General features: G+C 32.1%; 2 protein-coding genes across 2 annotated transcripts in view; one reads left to right on the top strand and one right to left on the bottom strand.

The window, feature by feature from the left end:
• Nucleotides 1-1,898: 1,898 nt before the first annotated feature.
• On the top strand, nucleotides 1,899-15,683 carry LOC140440006 (peritrophin-1-like). Its single transcript, XM_072530233.1, has 9 exons — nucleotides 1,899-2,025; nucleotides 6,360-6,398; nucleotides 7,669-7,851; nucleotides 8,407-8,430; nucleotides 9,042-9,083; nucleotides 10,682-10,864; nucleotides 12,236-12,253; nucleotides 13,104-13,133; nucleotides 15,385-15,683. The coding sequence occupies exons 1-9, from the start codon at nucleotides 2,019-2,021 to the stop codon at nucleotides 15,573-15,575; spliced, it is 717 nt and encodes a 238-aa protein (XP_072386334.1). The 5' UTR covers nucleotides 1,899-2,018; the 3' UTR covers nucleotides 15,576-15,683.
• Nucleotides 15,684-18,211: 2,528 nt separating this feature from the next.
• LOC140440005 (probable valine--tRNA ligase, cytoplasmic) overlaps nucleotides 18,212-23,089 on the bottom strand; it is a 115,737-nt gene continuing 110,859 nt past the window's right edge. The window contains exons 15-16 of the mRNA XM_072530232.1: nucleotides 22,048-22,367; nucleotides 18,212-18,316 (exon numbers count right to left, since the gene is read on the bottom strand). Coding sequence (XP_072386333.1) covers nucleotides 18,251-18,316; nucleotides 22,048-22,367 — 386 coding nt within the window. The 3' untranslated portion in view covers nucleotides 18,212-18,250. The remainder of the gene's footprint in view (nucleotides 18,317-22,047; nucleotides 22,368-23,089) is intronic.

Genomic DNA, 23,089 nt, shown 5'->3' with positions numbered 1-23,089 from the left:
CTTGAAGAGAAAAAAATATTGGTTTTACTTTCATGAACATTTTGTTTTCTTCTTGTTTTTCTGTAAGACAAAAATTGGTTAAGATATGGCTTTGCAAAGTTTGCATACACTCGTGATGAGTAGCTCGTTCAAGCCCTTTCAAATACAACTTTTTAAAACTATTTGTTACGTTCTCGAAATAAATTTATTTTGAGAACGATTTCCGAAGTGGAAATTGAAACGTCAATAAACGTACTTTAACCTTTAATTGTGGCTTATTCCCATTTAAATAGTAATTACTTTAACATGCCACAAGAAAATAGCTTCAGAACAATATCATTAAAAGATGATTTGAATAAATTGTTGATTTAATTCACAATTATACGATTTTTTCTGCTAGGGTAGTTTTCACCCCTAAAAAATAAAACGGAACCGCCGTATTTCACGTTCATTTACTGGACTATTTGGGAAGTTTTCTAATGATTTTCATATTGAAAAATTAACTATTATCGACTTTTAGAAAATTTCTCTACTCCTGTTTTTTGGATGTATGTAGTCAAACGAACAACGCAGTCTTCATTGTTTTATATCGTTTACTTGTTATATTTTGTTCTTATTTTTTCTGTCATACTTTGTACGTAACACCATCAACAACAGATGCAATTTTTATTATAAGGCGGTCGATCGAAAAATACGGGAATAAAGAAACAAACGCTCATATGGTATTTATTAATCCTGAGAAAGCATATGATAGAGTTCCTCGAGAGATTCTGAAATGAGCACTCAATAAGAAAGAAGTCCCTGGTCAATAGGTAAAGATTGTTAGAGACATGTATGAGGGAGTAACAACTAGTGTTAGGACAGGTGTGGGAGAGACGGATAAATTTTATGTGAAAGTAGGATTACACTAAGGCTCGGTGCTTAGTCTCGTTACTTCTGGGTCAACTAATAGCGAAACTAGAAGGTAATATTACGTGGTAATGTATGCTGATGATGTATAGTTAGTAGGAAATACTGAAAAAAACAGAAACTGGAACAGTGGAGACAAGCTCTTGAAGAAAAAGGTTTAAAACTTAGTATGACAAAAACAGAGTATTTAGAATGTTTTGGATGGTGAATAAAAATAGTTTTGGATGGTGAAATGACTGAGGTAAAGTAATGGGGAAATATAATGGAGATGGAGATGCATGCAGTAGAATTAGGGTTGGATGAATGAAGTGGAAGAAAGCGAATGGTGTGACAAAAAAATTCCAATAAAGCTGAAGGAAAAATTCTATAGAACAGCCATAAGACCCGCAATGATGTTGTGAATTGAATGTTGGGCGGTTAAAAAGATAGAGGAACAACAAATGCATGTGGCGGAAATGAAAATGCTTAGATGGATGAGTTGAATGACAACAAAGGATAAAATTAAGTTAGGGGAAGTCTAGAGGTGGCTCGAATTTTTGTCAAGATGAGAGATCATACATAAAGATAGTTTGGTCATGTTCAAGGTCGAGAAGTTAATCACCCAATACGAAGAATTTCTGATCTGCGAGTTTCTGGAAGTAGTAGGAGAAGAAGACCAAAAAAGACCTGAGGGATACGATTAGGCAGAATATATCGGTAAAGGGGATTGATATTAATATGGCCCAGGATAGAAACTTATTGAGAAATTTGATTAGGGAAACTGACCCCACTTAGGGATAAAGGTATAGAGAATGATGTCGATTTGTAAGTAACACGTTCTCCTGTTACATTTTTCAAAACTATCTTGAGATGCAATTCTTCGAAACTATTTTAATAAATACTATAAGAGGGGCTCGGAAATATACACTTCAGATATACTATTAAACAGAAAAATTCTACTGACGATTAGATTAAAATGCATATTATTTCTTTCCGGTGTTTAAGTGCCATTGATAATCTTTTCAAAAGGCTTTTACTCATTTTTAGAAGTAGGGATTTTAGTATAAATATCATACTTCTGCTTAATTTTTAGTTTAAATAATTGGTAGCTTTGTTTTGCACCTGAAAATTTGATTGCTTACCATCATAAAATGAACTGTAAGTAAAATTTAACAAAAATATTGTCGATGTAGATATATATTCCTGGTACAGTCCACATTTTCTTATTTTTTAAATTATTTTTTTTCTACAATTTACCTTTCTTTGATATTTTCTTTTCTTTGTCACCTCGTGTAGTCATGTGGATATTAAACTTCCATACCTTCTTTTGCGATCACATGCCTGTTCTTACTGAGAGTATTGTCATAACCGATCTTTTTCTCCATATATGCCCTAACTTTTTTCATATTTTGTTTGTTCATTAACTAATAATATTCATAGTAAGTCAATACTCGTTCTTTGTCTAAATTCTTTTTTATTAATTGTTATTGGTCCTCGTATTATTCTATTATTTGTCTTTTAGAAGTTTATCTTACTTTTTATTTTATAATTTTCTGCACAATAGTATATTTTTTTGGTAAATATGCATTGATATTGCCCTGAAATACTCGTCATCATTTTCGACAACTCAATGTACGATACTGTCAGTCCTCTACAGTTATTGCACATTTATTGGTTTTTTTTTATGGACCGTTATATTTTTGTCTATTACTCCTGATTCTACATGGTTTCTATTAAATTGTATAGTTTTTCTTTTAATTCTTCTCCGCGTATTTTTTAGTTCCAATTCCTGAAATTTTTATAGTTCTTCGGCTCATATTTATAATTTTTTCTTAACTTCCTCTTTTGCTGGTTTTTCTAGTTACTTTCTTATTAACATATAATCTCCTTTTATTTTATTTGTATGTTGAACCTTTTGCTGCTTTTAGTTCGCCAAAATATTCAGTTCATACTTTTTCAAACTCGTCATTGTTTATTAATACTTTTAGATGTCTATTTTGATCCCATTTATTTTACTTTTAAAAATTTGCTTACTCACTTTTTTAAAGAATACTTCCATATTTCTGATTTTGCTCTAACTAGGGTCATTTAATTCCCGTTATTTTTGCTTAAAATATTTCCTAACTTTATTGAATTCTTATTTATTTTCTGCTATTTGTATTTATCCACTTCTTTATCATATTAAAATATTTGCTTTGTCCTTATATATTCAGCAGCTGCTTTATTTATATACTTATTATATGAATGTTTTTATTCTATGTTTATCTCATTTTTATATTTAAATTATTCCTTTAATAATTTGTTATTTCTATAACATGTTTACCACTTCTGTTTACCTAATTCAGTTGTTCTACTTACCCTTGATATTTTGCTATTCTGTTTCTTAGAGCTCTTATACCTCTTTATAAGCCATTGAGGTTAGTCTCCTTGTGGTTATTTTATGACATTTTTTATGTACAAATTTTCTAATACTAAAGATTATTATGATAAATACAACGAAATAATGTACAGCCTCGAAAACGGATTGATACTCTGAAGATGACCACGGCAAGAAATAAGGAACCTCGAAAAATATCCAAAACCCATATGAGAATTACTTACTACATGGAATATCAACTCTTACTACAACTCAAGGTACCAAGAAATATCCCAAGTGCTGAAAAAGAAACAAATGGATCTTAGGAAACAAAAAATAAAGGAAAAAGACAATCAAAATTAGAGGAATACATACATAGTGGAGGTGCAAAAAAAAACAGGGCCAAAGAAGGTGTAGCCTTCTAATGTACACAAAGGTAACAAAATAGCATCAGAATATTAATACATATTAAAAAGGATTGTAACAGTAAAGATAAGTATAAAGAAGGATAACCTGAACACTTGAAGAGAGAAAAGTAACTAACACTAACATATCAAAAAAGTAAACTCCCTGGTTTAGAGAGGAAGTAAAGAAAAAATGTGAAAGAAAGAAGAAAGCCTCTTTACAATACAGAACAGAAAAACACAACAGGCATACAACCACTATAAACAAATCAGCAATGGAACGTATACTTTAGTTGGACAAATAAAAACGGAACACTGCCAGAGCTTCTCAAAACAGATGGAACGCGAGTACTTTCGATCCCTATTTGGTAGATGTGACGATAATGAATAACCAATACCAGAGTTAACGACAAATGAAGAAATAAATATTGAGGAGGAAGACGTAGATCAAGCATTAAGGAAATTAAAAAATAGAAAATTACCAAGAGAGGACAGAATACCGAACGACCTCCTAAAGTACGAAGGGCCAGATTGAACCAAACAACTATTAATATTAATCCAAAAAATAATAGAACAAAACAGAATTCCTGAAGAATAGAGATTAAGCATTCTACTACCTCTCTTCAAAAATGGAGCCAAATCGGACCCGGAAAACAACCAAAGTGATAACAAATAAATTGAACGAAATTATAACACTAGCAAAAGAACAACAAGGTTTTAGGTTGGGAATATATTCATCGACGCTATATTGAAAGTGCAAGAGAAATCAAATTATAGGACGTTATTCGCTTATTGTACACAAGAAATATATCTCTAGAAAACGATCTAAAATATCTAATATACTAAAACAACACAATACAAGCATAAGTATAAGAAGAACTAACTGACCGGCAATGGGATCGGACAGGGAGATTTTTTAAGTCCTTTATCGGTCAACCTGATTATGGATGAAATAATAAAAAAATAAGAACTAAAAAGGGATACCAAATGGGAGAAAAACAACTTAAAATAATCTGCTATGTAGACGACGCAATACTACTTTTTCAAAGTGATTTACAACGTATGCTGCACCAATTTAATATAACCGCCAGAATGTTTAAGATAAGTTAATCCATATAAGATAAGATAAAAATAAGTTAATTTCCCCAAAAAAACAAAATGCACGGTTATAACACCAAATATACTAAGATGTAAATCTACTTCTAAATCCACTTTGTGCTTCGTCTAATGTATTTTCTATCATTGTTCTTAATTGTTTCTTGATTATTTTTTCTAAGAGTTTCATACATGCACATAGCAACGTCAATCCTGCGTTATTATCAAATTCACCCTTTTTTGTATGTAGGTACTATTGGTAATACTTTCAAATCCACCGGGATGTCTTCATTTTTCCATATTTTATTCATTATTTTTATAGTATTTTCCACATTTATTTTTAGTAATTCATTATTTTTTTCACTGATTTTTCTGTGTTATCTTCCAATATATTATTTTGTAATCTATAAATTGCGCATCATTCTTGATGTATTTTTTAATTGTCAATTATTGCACTTATAGATATTTCTATCGCTACCGCTTTAGATATTTTTTACTGATTTAATAATTAAAATTAGTTTATTTTATAGTAACCATCTTAAAGTTTGTGGCCGCTTTTAAAACAGACAATGTCAATATTACACCTTCTTTTTTAATCCATATTTATCCATCCTTAGATATAGATCTCAGCCAAGTTCCTCCACTGATTTCTATCATATAATTTGTTGAAAAGGTCTGGTAATGTTGGAAGTCATGGAAAAACGGTTACGTTAGCTTTACGGAAAAACCGTAAACTCTCCAGTATACTGTAACGGCTTCCCAGCCAGAAGTTCTGAATGTATCTTTGGGCGTATATGTATCTTTCCAGAAATACTAGATAGGACCTACTTCTATGTATAATGGCACCTCAAACCCTAAGTTTTTTCATAAGTTATCCGGTCCATAAGTCCGCTATCTCACGTTCCATACACCATTCAAGTTCTTGACATTTTTAATAAATACAACTCGGTGCCATTCCTGATTCCACTCGTGTCATTCTTGGCACCTACCGCCTTAGTCTTACTTCCTTATGATTTTGGTTAACAGTAAGGTGAGCTTGGTCGGTAGTACTTAAGTTTGAGGGACCTTATTCACTGATCTGGTCTTTCCGAATAAATAAAAATGGTGTTTTTTATTTTTATAATGTATTACCTTAATATATATTATATATATATATACATATATATATATGCTGTCACTATTTTTCCGGGTTTGACTCCGCGTTGTAAAATGCTGGTTTTCTTGAAAACCATTGTTTTGGCGACGTTTCGGCAAGGTCTCACTTGCCATTCTCAAGCCTGGTGGAACTACTTCTCGTCGTTACTCGATCAGTACTAATCGAGTAACGACGAGAAGTAGTTCCACCAGGCTTGAGAATGGCAAGTGAGACCTTGCCGAAACGTCGCCAAAACAATGGTTTTCAAGAAAACCAGCATTTTACAACGCGGAGTCAAACCCGGAAAAATAGTGACAGCACATATAGCTCCCGCGGAAACCTCAAAACAAACATATATATATATATATATATATATATATATATATATATATATATATATATATATATATATATATATATATATATATATATTATTCGTGTTTTGGTTTCAACAATAATCAATTGAGTATAAAGGTTAATAAGATGTACCTTTATTTTTCAGATTTCCTTACGGTATGCTTTATTGGACTAGCCGCTGGTAGTAAGTATTTTTTCAATTAATAACAAAAATATTTAGATCGCTTATATAACCATAAAAATTGTGATTGCTTATACAATTTGGATACAGTTAAAGAAATACTATTAGGAATATTGTTACCGTTACGCTCTTCCAATATGACGATTATATTTTCACAATCTTCTTCTTATTTACGTGCCATCTCCGCGACGGACGTTGGCAATCATTTTGACTATTCTGATCTTAGATGCTGCCGCTCTGATTAGTTCGATTGATGTGTATCCGTATCATTCCCTCAAGTTACGCAACCATGAGATTCTTCTCCTTCCCACACTTAATGCCTACACTTAACCCAATTAATTGACGTATGTTGTATCTTTCATTACGCATAACATGGCCCAGGTATTGCAGCTTTCGTGTCTTGATGGTTTCCAATATTTCCATTCTTCTGGTGACTCTTCTCATGACTTCGTTGTTTGTTACATGCTTGGTCCATGATATCTTCAGGATTCTTCTATATACCCATAGTTTAAATGCTTCCAACTTTTTAATACCTAGACGACGCGTTAAGTGTCCATGCTTTTATCCCGTAAAGCAGAGATTTTCTCAATAAAGAATTAATATTCAGTCTGATACAAAGTCACTTCTACTTTCACAAGTTTTGATACTATAAAATAGGATTTTGATAACGTTGTAAAAGTACAAATGGGACTACTAGAATCCAAAATTGAACTATTGTCAGTGTAAACCTTCGATTATTAGTATTGCTTGGGTTTAGGTTCAATAAGTAACATTAAATTTGGAACTAGATTTTATTGTGCCATTGAAATCAACGTTTCGGTAGGCAACCCTTGCCTTTGTCAAGATTCTAAAATGTACCGGGTGGTCCAATAAGCCGATCTCTCGGCTATATAGCAGAAACCATTCATGTTATATCTTTAGGAGGAAAAATTCCTTAGTAAAAGTGGCCAAGAGAAATCGCTGGAAATAACTTTCAAGTTTCTGGGTTGACCGTTAGGGAGCGTAACCTGTGAGGAAAAATTTGAAAACCAGTTTTTTGTGAAATATGTCCAATTATACCAAGTGTTAAATAAGTAAACTAGAAAGTATATATATATATATATATATATATATATATATATATATATATATATATATATATATATATATATATATATATATATATATATATATATATATATATATGTATGTATGAATATTTATAATTTGTTGGTTTTTTAGTTATCCTTAAAATTACTTTGTCATGACAACATATTTTTTTATTTTGTTGTAGCTGCTGTACTAGCTGTTGAATGTCCTCTACCGGGAAATGAAGCAACTTACTATCCAGATCCAGTTAATTGCTCCGAGTATATTGAGTGTTATGCTGGAAAGGCAAGTATAATGGAATGTCCACCAGATCTATGGTGGAACCAAGAAAAACAATATTGTGATTACAAATCGAATGTTGACTGCAGTAAGTATTAAAATATGCTCAAAATAACCTTTAATATTAATATTGAAAAGTTTCTTCTCAATAAATAGACTTAAAACCTCAAATAAAACTTTCTGAATCTAGTGATTCTAAACCATATTTCTTCTTCTTCTTATCTCTACGACGGAGGTCGGCAATCATCATAGATATTCGGACTTTAGAAACGGCTGCTCTGAAAAGTTAAATTGATGTATATCCATACCATTCTCTCTCTACCATCTTAATATTTTCAACACCATATTCTTCGTTGTCTATCCTCGTTTTGAATTTTAAGGACACAATATTATATTTAAGAGAAATTTTCAAATATTTTTCAAGCGAGTTGTCTTCATTTTTTTTTATTTCTTGTATGCTTCTTAAAATCTTTTGTAATTTTCATAGGAATCAAGGGATTATTTTCTTATTAAATGGTTACTAGTAGTTTGTCTTGATGCATAAAACTGATCCTTTTCTCGTAAACTATCAAAAATATGAAGGAAACTTATTAACTAAACTATACTATTACTACTATACTGACTACATACTTTCTTTTTTCAGAAATCGATCCATCAGCTCCAACAGGTAAGTTAATATTTCCCAAGATGAGTGTAATTGCTTCCTTTAATTTTTTTACTTAAGTTCGGATTATCAAATAAATATAAAAAATATACAAAGTCGTTTGATAAAGTGGATAAATAAAGAAAGAGATTTCTAAGAGTTACATGGCGCCATTTTTATCGAACCCTCTCCTTTCTTTTCTTCTTCTAGTGCCTATCCGTTTCGGATGTTATTCTGTATTTTGCAAACTGCTGCTCTGGAAAGATTTGCGGTTTTTGTGTTGAACCACTTACGTAGATTTTTCAACCAGGAAATCCTTCGCCTTCCTGGTCCTTGTGTTCCTTATACTTTTCCTTGTAAAATTAATTGCAGCAACCCATATCTTTCGCTGTTCCTAATGAAAACCTTCTGTGGTGAAACCTCTCCAGTGAACTCTATTTATGGCTAGTGATTTGATTTCAAGCCAGGATTTTCCCATTTCTTTCCCTTCGTCCAGTATTGTCCTTTTGAGAGAACATTTCTAATGCACAGCGGTAATTTTTTTTAGAAAGCAATTGTTTTAACTACTCCGCCGATTATAAATTGTTTTATTTTATTTAGTTATAATCAATACGAGTTTAATTTTTTTATTGCAGAGGCTCCACGTACAAGAGCTACGGAGGCTACTAGACCATCAGGTAATTTGAATACATTTAATAATAAAAGTAATTACTTTCTTACTAAAGATAGATTTACATCTAGGCCATGCAAGTCTCATGCTATGTAAGTCCATCTTGCATGGCATATCTCTTGCCTAGCCTTATCTGTTTACATCAAGAGCTATTTTTGAGATACCACTTTCACTGTTGCCAACAGAAGAAATATATCAAAACATTAACTAGATATTTCACCAGCATTAAATATATGCAAATATAAATCATAAATTATTACATCCAATAAATAACATTTACACTTACACAATAAGGTTAAGTTTTATTCTAAACTACAAATTTTGTTATGAATTTTGACGATTTTGATTTAAATTGCATCAAAAAAAAGCATAAAAAATAGAACACGTTCTAATCTTTCGTCTAGCACAGATATTGCTTGGAAATATCCCATGGGCATGGGCAGTTACATAATTTGTCTTGCATAGATCTTGCATAGCATGAAAATAACATAATGTAAAGTAGACTTAAGCACAAAACATGGAAAACTAAGCTAACTCCACAGCACAGTGAATAATAATTACTTATATATTAAGTTTCTAAGAAACAATAAAAAAGGTAGAAGTAATCAAGAAAACGAAATAGTAATAAATTAAACTTAAAAAAGCAGAAGAGAATATGTCACAAATATAAAAAACTAGCCCCAAAAACCTCGTAAGGAAAAAATGAAATAAACATAAAAACAATTATAGAAATAATATTACAATAATATAAACAGTCAAGATAAAAATATTTATATTATTATATTTATATATGTTTATATTATGGTATTTTAATTATAGTCAGAGGAAAGATTCAGTCCGGAAGATTCGATATACGAAACTGCCAAAACATCGATGCCACAAGTGAAAATGATTTGTATAAAAATCTCAAATTAAAGTAAGCGCGGAAAATTGACCAAATTAAAATTGAATTAACTTCAGAGTTCATGTGATGGATAAAACAGCTGCCTCGTTTACATTATTACAAAATTATACCAAAGCATTTGACTATTTGAAACATAGTAAAATGTTGAATATTGTAGAAAAAAAAATAAGTTTAAACGTCCCAAGTCTAAGTGGCGCACCCAGGGGGGTTTTGGGGGTTAACCCCCCCTCTCAGGATACTACTAGGTGCGCTACTGCCAAGTCTAAGAATCATTAAACAACACCGTACAAAGATGTTGGTGGTAAACCGGTATCCAAATCAACCAGTACACATAAATGTAGATGAAGCAGAGATCATTTAAGTTTCTAAGTTCAAATATTTGGGAGTTTGGATCAGTGAACATCTAAATTCTGAATTAAAGATTAGAACTCTGAAATAACTACAGCCAACTTCTTAAAAATACGAAGCATTTTCATGCATTTAACGGCATAAACTAGCCTCAATTTACAAAAATGGTTGCCAAATCTTCGATTGAAAAAGACGGTCAAAGAATAATACAGAAGCAAAGAAAATTACAGATACTTGGAAACTGTAGTTAGAAGTTCTAACACAATATATAAAATAAATATAAATAAGAAGTATATATATATATTATTTATATTTAGTAAAGACAACGTGTTTTTAAAATAATATTTTTATAGATTTTACGCCAGATCCTCATTGCCCTTATCCCTCTGACGTAATTACCTACGATTACGTTCCTGGTAATTGCTCGCAATATTACGAATGTGACCACGGACTCAGATATCTTGAAACTTGTCCTTCCAATAGATTATGGAATCATATCAAAAACTACTGTGATTTCCCTGACGAAGTTGACTGCAGTAAGTATTTGTTTTTTTTTTTCATTATTATTTTAAATAATAAAACTTTATATTTATAAAACATTATATCGCTACTGGCAGACCATAATATCTCAATACTTTTGAAAATTTTCAGATATTTTTAAATTGACCCTTCAGTTTATTTGTTCTTCCGGAGAGACACTGCAATAAGTACCCCTAAAGTATAAATCTGTAATTTTTTAAGGAAAAAAATATACTTACTTTATTTTCCATACTTCTAAGATTATTATTCTTAAAGGTAACATTTTAATAATCTTTATTAGTTTTTGTAATATACATTATTTATTTTGTAATAAAGTTATGTCTTAACGAACTAAAATAATTCACAACGAAATTTGCTATTTCCTCCGTCTTCGGAGTTAATTTCTTAACCCCAAAACAAACGAGTGACCTACTACTTATTATCGACTCTTCCGTCCTCAGCTCTTGGTTAATAAGGGGAGGATTGCTTGTCATTCGGTCGTTAAAGCCTTATTGGTTTATTAGTGGGTGCACAGGATGATCGAAATCAACTCACGAGCAATAGAGGTGTAAAATAGAAAGTCCCAATTTTGATGTGTATATATAAAGGTGTTCCAAGGTTAACAGCACAAAAGCAGAAATAGCAAATGTCCACATAAATCATAGAAATTATAAACAAATTAAAAAATATATTTTCAATCAAATATCTAATAGTGGAATGTTTTCTGTTTCTCTCTTCTTTTTCTTTTTCTCTTTCAATTTTGCTGTTCTATCCAGCAAATATTAAGAAATGGTTTCTTACTAATACATGTTGCTCCTCATTTTGCTTAGAAAGCAAAATATTCTTAAAGCCTCAAGATCAGATTAGAACTATTCCATTTATAAAGTTTATTTTTAAGCTCACAACACGATATCATCTTTCAACTAAACTATTAATAACAGAGCTCCCATATATAGTGAATGCATTAGTTCGAGAACTATCTGAAGTAGTCCATCTCTATTCGTTGTGACACGTACCAAGATATGCCACATCGGAGGTACGCATTTCGTTACAATATTTTAAAAGTTTGTTGATATATATTATAGGCTGTATTTATATAATTTTGGTATAGATACAATACAATGTAAATAAGTGGACTTTTATTTGTATTGCTGTGATGTTGTTTTATAAAATTTAAATTTTTTCTCAAATATATTGTTTCGAAATTTTTGTTAGTTGATTTTACCATGAATTCATGGTTGAGGGTTCTTGGTTTGAATTCAATACCATGAATTCAAACCAAGGTCACGTAGTATGTTGATGCGATTTATGACGAAAAGTTTTTAAAGTATTTCTGTAACCTGTTTTCGAAAAATTAATTTATTATTAATTTTTAATTTTTGTTTTAGGTCGCGCTCCAGTAACAAGTAAGTATTACTGTCTTTACTTTTCACAGTAAATTCAGGTTAAAAATATCTGCCTACCCCTTAGCAATGCGAATCTGATAAATTATTTCCTAATTGTATCCTTGTTGGTCACACTACTCATCTATCTATACATTTTTGTTTCCGCCACATATTATAATCGTTGCTGTTTCTTTTTAGCTGCCCAACTGTCAGTGCTGTACACCATAGCTGATCTTATGGTAGTTTTATAGAATTTTCTTTTCAGTGTGATTGAAATCTACATCAAAATACATCACTCTCCTCCTTCTATTTCGCCCATTTCGCTCTGACTATACTACGTACATATTCATCTATTTTTCTATTGCTTTATAAAATAAGATATACATTTAAAACTATTAATTTTCATAATTGTTTCCCGACCAAAGTCATCATCTTATTTATATTAATAAGCTATCAAGCTTTAAACTTTTTTATTAAGAGTTTGCCTCCACTGTTCCAGTTTTTGTTCTAATTTGGTTTTGGTTTTAGTATTTCCTCGTAATACCACTCAGCATACATTAAATACCAAATTTCGTTTGGTTTTCCGGAATTCGTTTTTACAACTTCTACTACGTTATCTTTTATTTAGAACTCTGTTCTATCTGTTACTTTCCCTAAATATTACAATTTGTATCGTTCGCTTAGTTCTTTTGAAGTTCATCTAGTTCTTTTTAGTTTTTTAATCTTAAAATACAATCAACTAATAATTAACTTGATCATATATTGCATCATATCTAAATCTAGAAGATCTAACAATTATAAATATTAACATTTCAACTAAATTGTAGCTTTATATCTTATTATCATTAATAATTTTACATATTTTTTATAGCAACCACACCTGGACCTTCTACTACCCCAAGTAAGTAAAATTGGGACAGCAAATTTACGTTTATTTTACTTTGTAATTTTACGTTGTAATAGTAACTTGGTAACCATTTATAAATCACATATTCAATATGACTATAAGCATTTCTTTAAAATTACATTGGACGATTCAAAAATTATACCTATGAATAAAAGTAAAGCCGGCTTAAGTTATTAACATTTGTTAACGAAATAATTAGTTTTTGTAGTTCACGATATTAGCAACAAATGAAATATAAAACAAGGCGATGAATACAAGAACGTACAGGGAAGTCAACGCACATACTGACCACAAGATGATGATAGCAATAATGCAAATATTATATCAGTAAAATCAAACAATAGAAGAACTAGAAATAATCTTTCCTGTCATATTATTATTGTTGCTTCTAATATGACAGGAAAGATTATTTTCACGTTCAGAGCGGTTGTGAATAGTCGCTCCGAAGATCCCTTTTAGGGTGAAATACGTATAAGCGGATACACAAACGCACTGTACGTGAAATCAAATCTTAACTGTCTTTTCTTTTTATTCCGATTTACTCTTTATGAGTACGAGAAACCAATTCGCAAAGGATTTTTGCTTAGGTGAGGAGATATGCTGTGGAATGCAATTTTAGATTCGCCATGTCTTTAATAACATCTTTATCAACGTCTGTTTTGCCTTGCAATTCTTAGAAGGCACAGACTAAAGCAGAAATCTGAACTTGGTTTCGAAAATTAGTTTACGGATTTAAAAAGAAAGAAATATATGGATCGAAAAAGTAGCAGAAAAAATATATACATTGGGAACGGGTAGTAATTTAAAAAAATATGTAAAAAATTAGAACCGAATATAATACGTCATTGGGTAGAGCGGGAGGAATGAAAAGCTAGGAGTTTACGGAAAATAAATCAGCACAGATAAACGAAATATGGAACGGATAATAAGATCCTAAGTAAGAGGGAGAAAAACCAGAAAAGGAGAAAGAAATCAGCTAAAGAGAAGAAAAGTAGGAAGAGGGAACAGAGCAAGAAAAAAAATAAGGTGTCAAACTAAGGGAGAAATGACAAACGAAAGACAAAGAATGACAACGAGCAAGGAGTGCCACTAGAAGAAACCCCATTATTTAACCTGGTACTTGAGCAAATATAAGGAACACTAACGCCAGAAATATGAAATACGCTTAAATAAAAAGATGACAAAATATATGGAAGTAAGCAAAAAAAACAAATAAACAAAAAGAGGCAAAAGACTGACAAATTTAAATTTAAAAAAGTAACGAAATTCAATTACCTGCAAGTGACCATGAGAGCAATTGGAAAGGAAAAAATTGTAAAGGGAAAATAAGCTTTTAATAATAAAAGTAAACATAAACAAAACACTGATAGGGCCATTTATCACATACGCGATTAAAACAATAGTACTGAAAAAAAAACAAAGACGAAAACGCAAAAATATTTTCCATGTGGAGAAAGAAGGTTAAAAAGAAACAAATTTATACAAAAAGAGTTAGCAAATGAAAATATAGTGAGAGTAACTACATCATTACTCTTGGAATGAGTAGACATATCATCAGGAGACCAGCAAACGAGATGGTCAAAAAATTACAAGGTGGATGGAAACATGGATATAACTAAATCAACCCGGAAAGACAATAAATTGTAAGCAAAACAGAAAAAAGGAGAGTAATTCATGATGGATTAGTTTATTAAGGGGGATATAGTGGTACATCCATGACGATGAATTAGTTTATGTAGTGGGTGTATATGTATTAAGTAATTGCTTTGTGACTAAGTGAAGTCAACTTTCTTATGTGTATAAAGAGTCGTTTATTATATACAAACGGCCGTTTCACTTCGCGTCAGTAAAGATCCGACAAAAATGGAAATAAAATTGTATTTATTATATATTTTTTTATTAGTTTTTGTTTCGTACTATTATTATTTATTTCGAAACATTAAACATAGAGCACTGAAAACATTTTTTAAGGAAAAATAAAGTTGCCAACTAATAAAGGACTACAGTCTAAGAAATAGATCATTATACATTTAATATAGGAGTTAATACAAAAATGCTACAAAAATTCATTTCAATCGTTTCTGAACCATATTTATAGTGTGATTAAATCTTCTGAATGTGGTCAGAAACTTAGTTTTAGACAACAGATGTTTTTAAAGATTGTCGAGTTTTTCTATTAAAAATAGTAAATTCTATTTTTCCGATGAAATTATTTAAAATAAAAAATTGTTTATCTTATTTATAGATCCAGTTTGTGTTGGCCAAAAAGACGGAACTCTGTTACCAGATAAAGATGATTGCGCCAAATATTACGAATGCCTACGAAACCAGGCTATTGAGTTTTCATGTCCCTCTGGTACCTTGTGGAATCAAGATGCACAGGATTGTGACTACCCTGGTAACGTTGATTGCAAAGTGACACCTGCAAGTTTCTAAGTTTGTATTTAGTTCTTTACTAAATATTAGAAGAAGGCAATAACTATCCCTCCAATATTTATTATTGTATATAAAAATATTACCAAAAAATAAAAATATTAACTTATACTTATGTAGTTTTACATAATATGTTTACGTAAATTAATTTGTGTCTAAGCAAACAGCCCAAAGTTAATACAAAATATTGCTTGTGCTTGAAGTAAAGAAAGAAATTAGAGTCAGTTTATTCATCCAAAGAAAAGGAGAAAAAGAATATGCGTGGCTAACCGCTGTTATTTTGGCCTAGGCCCTCAACTAAGAGTAGTATGTTAAGAGCAACAAAATGCAAACTTTATAAGATCATAATACGGCCAGTGCTTACTTACGGATCGGAAACATGTGCAATGACGACGCGAGATGAAGAGTTAGGGTATGGCTCCACGAGCGACAGATTGTCGCTAGAAGTAGCAGTAAAATTACGGCGGCCGTAAAGCAGTAAAATCATGGCTCCACGAGCGACAGTTTACAGCGCGCATATCGCCGCGTTTTGGTCTTGTAGTGGCTCCATGAGTGTTAATATGACGCAGCTACAATCAGTGGTATCTTGTCCGTTTATATAGTGTCCGTGTATATGGCAGATAAAATAAATAAATAAATAAGTAAAATAAATTCAGACCGATAATACAATAATATAGTATGGATAATCTATCATTTCAACAAAAAGTTGCTTTAATATTGGCATTGCGCCGTCGACGTAGGGTTAAAAAACAACGGAAATGAAGGATTCACCCTGTTCTGGTGCCTAGACAGACAGAGGGATTTTTTTTCTTTTACACAACAAATTAAAAGAATATCCTGACAAGTTTTTTGAATATTACAGGATGTCAGTGTCTTCTTTTAATTTTTTATTATGTGAAATAGAAGATGTCATACGAAAACAGGATACATCAATGCGTGATAGCCTAAGCCCAGAAGAAAAATTAGCAATTACCTTAAAGTAAGATTTTAAATTACATATTTTATAATATTATACATGTATCTACCTAAAAATAAAAAAAAAAATATTTAACTTTCATTAGAATAAAAAGGGGCCGCCACCACTTCTTACCTCCGCGTATTCTGTAATTCGCTACTGAATTATCAAGTAGATCGACGGCTACCATATGTCGATTATATTCATTTATCATATTGGGTTGATGTAATGAATCTTCCTTTTCCAATATCTAACTTGCTTTTTTATGTTACAATAATTTAAAAAATTCTGATGCGACATAAAATCTGCTTTGTTGCATTCCTTTATTTATGAATCACGCCAAGCTATCGAAAACGAAACATTAGTACTGAAGGATAATAAAATTTTACTATAAACAATAATTATTAAAATAAAAACTGTTTATTCTCTCTATTCAACTTTTTCTTGTTTAATAATGGCATCTATTATAAAGTACAGTTTGATACGGTTAATTGGGATTGAAAAAAAAACCATCCATTGATTTTTGTTATCTAGAATATCGATAAAGAAAATATTGGATTTATTTCTTTCTTAGAACTTATAATTTTTTGTTATGATTTGAGACACAAAATTGTATGAAAAAACTTTAAAGTAATTTATAAAAACAAAGAAAAAACTTAACAAACACAGAGAAATAAAACAAACAAGAACAAAAATATCCGATTAAATGGCAATTACCGCTACAAGCGACAAATGACTGCTAGTGGAGCTACAAACGCGCTGCAAATTACTGCTAAAAAATAGGTCCGGGCCTATTCGAACGCGACACGACCTTAACGACGCGTCTCGGTCTCGAAACGAAGCGACAATCTACAGCGCGTGGAGCCACTCAGTATCACTGCTGTTGTTTTCATTTATCAAGCTACATTTTACTGCTACTGCTAGCGACAATCTGTCGCTCGTGGAGCCATAGCCTTACTACTATTCTTTGAAAGAAAAGTCTTGATTAACCATATATGGCGGAGTTAGCGAACAGGGTCTATGGATAAGGCGATATAATTTCGAAGTCTATAGACTTTTTGGTAATGCAGATATAGTAAAAACCATCAAAATTAACCGTCTAAGATGGGTGGGCCACGTTATGCGAATGGATAAAAGTAATCCTGTTAAAACAATTATGTTAAATAGGCCAATCCGAAGAAAAAGAAGGGGGCTTAAACTAATATATATGGACGATTTAAGGGTGATTAGAATGAGGAGATGGAGAAGACAGACACTTCTTAAAGGGGAAGGATGAAAGAATGTTTGGCGACAGGCTAAGGCTCACGAAGGGTTGAAGCGCCCACTGATAATGATGAGTTCATGAGTGAATTCAGTCATTACACAAATTATAAATGTCAATACATGACATTTGCGTTTTGATATCAATATAAAGATTGTTAAACTGTTTGTTCGGGCTGTTAGGCCGTTGTCTACTGAGATTAGTTCTCGACGTTTTGCCAACACTAGGGATTGGCATCTTCTGGAGATGTTACTGCTTCGCTGGTAAGCTGAAACTGTAAGCTGAAAAACAGTAGGTGTTTACTGTATGTGTGTTACTGAACCCTTTCTAAACTCTTATAATTTCTGCTAATTGTGTTATAGAACCATCTGAAGTCCGTAAAACAGCGGTATTATAAAGAGGTGTATACATAACTCCGCCAAGTATTTTTAAATAATTTATTATTTACAAAATTCTACATTACTATGATCCTTTTGCAATATTTTGAAAATATTCTAATCGTACTAACTGCTCCTGTAGAGATGATATCTAAAACAAAAAATTTTGATTAATTTTCTATTTTTAAATTTAATAAACCTTGACATGGTGAAAAATATAAACTCTATGTTCCAAGGCTAACAAAAATACATGTATTATACCAACACAACTAACAATTGACAGTAATTTTCTATTTAATTCGAAGCTAGTACTGTAATTTCATGTGTACAACTTCCATCTCACCAGATTTTTGATCACTTGCACAGTTCTATCTGCAAACACATATCCACAATCTGGAGTTATAAGATTACGTCATAGAGTTTCTACCTTTCTATCTCAACGACTACGTCGAGCATAGTAGATGGACGATGATTCTAAATAACTGGTCCTGAACAGTGATCAGGAGCGAAATGAAGTTCTGGATATAAGTAAAACCACCAAACCCAATATTTTATTGACACTAACCCGGTTTTTAATGACTTAAGCGTATGAATCTCTGGCTTGGTTTTTACCGACTACTCTTACTCTGATCTGTTACATGCTTTTATAAATGAATTACGAGGTCAAGCTCCATGCTTCAAGCCTTCTTACAAATATGATTAAACAAATAAATGTTACAGCTTAAATCAACAGTATGTGGCAAACATTTAAATGTAGGTTACACATGCAATATTATTTGAGAAAATTAGCGTTTGTTACACGAGGCAATAAAATCCATTGTTTAATAGACGATATTAAACAGGTCCTCACAAGACACCCAACTATAACATGTGGCTTCACGATCGGTAAGTGTTGGTGTAAGTCTCTTTTGTCCTGATATTGAGAAATCAATCTCGAAGGCGGATGAACCAAAAAAATAGTCACTGAGGTAAGAGTGCAGAAGGTTACACGGAACAACTTCATTAAAAACACGAAGAGTAATCCTAGTCGAATTATCATGGCGATATATTCTGAAAGTAACAAATTTATTGATCATAGGAATTGGAGTCCGAGATCCAGTAAGCAACGGACAAGGACTGCCAAGTCATTAACAGCAAACGACATGCTTGTCAAACAAGCAACAAATATAGAATATTATTCAGTAAATATATCAAATCAGTAAAATACCTAATTTTGTTCAAGTAATAAATAGACTAAATGTGATCATAATCTTGGGAATAAGGAGTATTTCGAAAAACGCCAGTATATTATATGCTGTCGAAAATTGATAACCAGGATAGATATGAAGTCGCAATTATTGTCGATACACAAGATAACAAGGTAGTAGAAAATTTTGTCCTCATTTAGGAAAGAAATCTGATTAGTACAACCTAAATTTGATTCAGATGTACGCGTCGCAGAAAACGGAATAGAAACATTCTGCCAATATATCGAAGATGTCCACAAATAATTAAATTACACACAGGTAAACCGTGAATACCGAGGTTTCACATTTCACCTATGAATAGGTCGAGTATTTGAGTTGTGCAATAAATGTCTTCCCCAGCTGTTCACTCCAGAGTACGATAAGTACTCAAGTTATCCGTTCCTGAAAAGTCTACATACAAATTTAGATAATAGCGAAACGGTGAGGTAGACTCACATATGGATCATTTATAAGAAAAAGAGGATAATGAAATATGTAAACGATTAAAAACTTTTAGCAAAAGCTTGCTATTGCTCTGATGAATTAAATGCCAAATATATATGGCGTTGGAGCAAAATTAGTCAAATCTTTCGCGTTTGAATTGGTACCAATAAAACGATATAACTGCTATTTCAGTGTCCCTACCTCTTCAGTCATTCGGGCTGACACAAATTTAAACACGAAAGGTTATCTAATATCACCAAATTCTTTAGCGCCCAAAGGTGTCACCTACTTTGATGGCAAAGTACGAAAATGATTTAATAAAACCGTTTTCTTTAACACAGAGCAATAGCAAGCTTTTGCTAAAAGTTTTTAAACGTTTGCACATTTTGATAGCCCAGATCGATAGAAAACGGTTTTTGTTAAATCGTTTTCGTATTTAGCCATGAAAGTAGATGGTACCTCTGTGTGCTAACTACTGACGTGGTAAAGATTTTGGAGACATGCTCGCGTAAGTCACATTTTACATTATTATTCTCCTTTCAATCAACATGAGAGGTAACTTATTGGCCTTCTCTTTTAATTTAAAGAGCTTCACTAATCCTTCTAAAAGAGTATTACTCTTGCAGATTTCGACTGATGCTGTTTTGTAAGTACAAAACGAAACATTTCCGCTAATATATAAAATAATAACATATTGCTTGTTTCTTCTCTCCTGTTATCTGACTGAGTTAAAGTGTGAAAGGGATTTCACCCCTTTCCAACCGCTTTGAGAATTTACAACTCAACGATTTGGCACCTATTTTGGAGGCATTATCGAGAGGGTTATGGTCCGTTCGAGTTCGGGCTCTCAATCCGCCTACTCCCCTCACTCGTGACACACAGTATCGTATTCCCCAGAAATACGAGAACCGTCAAACGGCACTGAGATCTCAATCTGCCTACTTCTCAGTGTCAAAATACCGATCTTACCCTGTGTAGCTGCTGAGTATGCGCGGGAACAGTCGTAAGTAAGGTCGCTGAAACAGTCTTTTAGCGTCTTATTGGCCGTTTTTCAAGTTCGATGGCTTAATGAATAATTCTTGATTTTAAGGAGCGGATAGGACCAATGGTTTTGCTTTTTCAAAATCTATTTTGTGACCTATCTGAATATGATGTTGGGCTAATATTTTACGGATATAGAATGTTCGTAAATACGGTTGTGGATTCGTCGGTTTGTCTGTCTTATGTATGTTCGTGGGCAACTGGAACAAGGTATCTCATAGAGAACATGGTCTTCATTTGGTGTTTAACGGATCTGACGAGATTGAACAACTTGGAGTAAGTAGTAAAGATGGTTTTAGGGGGTTAAAAGATGTTTAGAAGTCGCATGGAACGGGAAGAAATAGTGTTGATAACTGTATTGAGTTGGGCGAGGTGATGATTGATGTGATGTGATGATGAGGTGACTGGGAATTGAGATAACGGTTTGTATGGGTGGGTTTCCGGTACACGAAATAGGAAAAACTTTGAGGTTGGTGATTCTGAATAAGAACATCAAGGAATGGCAAAGACGCTTCAGACTCAACTTTCTTCGTGAGCTTAATACTGGGATGTACACCAAAGAGATCTAATGTAACCGCAGGTGGGTTTGAGATTTGATGAGGACAGGGCTATTGTTTCGAAATGTTCCATGCAGATATCAGATACTACGGGAGAAAGAGTGGATCCCATTGGGGCATCTAACCAGATACTGATACGTCACGAGTGAAGGGAGTAGGCAAATTGAGACCCCGAACTCGAACGGAACCATATCCCCCATAATTAGAGAAGAGTCGCCAATGACAGAAGGGAATGGAATGCAACTGTTGAACATTTCAAGACACACAGAGGGTTATAGCGCTAGAGGAAGACAAAAAGTAAATGGACAAGTAGAAACAGCCAATTTTATTTATTGCGTCAACACGAAATTTATAGTTTTAAAACTTTACTTTGTGAGACAACTATTATAAAGGAAAAGTGCTTAATTTTAAAGTAATAATATGTCCTTTTTATTTTCACCTCATGAGTACGTTGACATTGATCTCATTTACGTCAACAGATAGTAAAGGTCTAATTAATATTTTATTGAAAAATGTTCAGTAGTTTCGGTCATAAAAGATGTAAAAAAATGTGAGACGCCCTGAATACGAAAGCAGCCCTTAAATAACCAAACTTTAGTTTGATATGTAGTTACCTTTTTCGAGTGAATTTCTTGCTTTTCTAACGAAGCATTAATTTTGTAGGTCGATCCAGAAACCATTTTGTTAATTTTATTTAATTCTTTTATTATTTTTTCCTTTTTCTTTTCAATTTGGAGTAAATCAGTTTGGAAGGACTTTTTAACTTCGTCCGATACCTGAAGATAAATATAGGTATTTCCACTTTTGTCCTTAAGACTAGTCGACACAACTTCATTAGGTAAAGTCCCATCTATCCTAATGTCTTTAAAGCCGGTGAGATCTTCGATTATGTTTAGATATTTTTTTAGACGATTTGTAGAATCCACCAAATGAACTGAAAAATATAAAAATTTAATATAGTATGTAATTTATAATGTGCGATATACAAATATTGTATTCTTTTGACAGTGTTAATTATTTGATGACATGATATTGAAGTCATCATAGTACGAGATTCCACTACAAGATGACTAGGTTCATAACGTAGTTAATCAAACTCGCTTTAATTCAATTAATGGTCATTATTTGTTTAAGAAAACTTTCGTTCATTTATTTTTTAAATAAAGCCTTATATGCATGTTTTTATATCAAATTAAAGGTAATATTCTTAATATGATGATATAAGGTTTCCTGAGAAAAAGTGGTCGCAAATTAGGGTTGCCAGCTGTTAAAAACGCGAGGTAGCAAAGATAAGGTAAAAGAATGTATCCCGTTTTTTGACAACTATTTTTAATTCAATGCATGGTAATTAATTTTTGAACAAAAATTTTATTTCGTTCATTTATTTTTTTAAATAAAATACGCTGCCCATGATATGCTTGTTTTTTTAATATTAAATTAAAGCTACTTTTTTTAAATGATAATATAAAGTTGCCTGAGAAAAATGGTTGCAAATTAAGGATGACAGCTATCAACTATCAAACATAAAGTCAAATAGAGTTAGCGCGCAACGCCACTAGTTTGACATGGCTAGTGTCAGTGGTGTGAGTTTTTAAAGTATGCGTCGATCTTCTTCTCACGGCGTCGTCTCCTTTCGAAGATTGCGATCCAAATGGC

Source organism: Diabrotica undecimpunctata, chromosome 4 (assembly GCF_040954645.1).
Source record: "Diabrotica undecimpunctata isolate CICGRU chromosome 4, icDiaUnde3, whole genome shotgun sequence".
NCBI lineage: Eukaryota > Metazoa > Arthropoda > Insecta > Coleoptera > Chrysomelidae > Diabrotica > Diabrotica undecimpunctata.
Note: the sequence above shows the minus strand (reverse complement) of the source record. Positions and strands in the feature narration are given on the sequence as shown.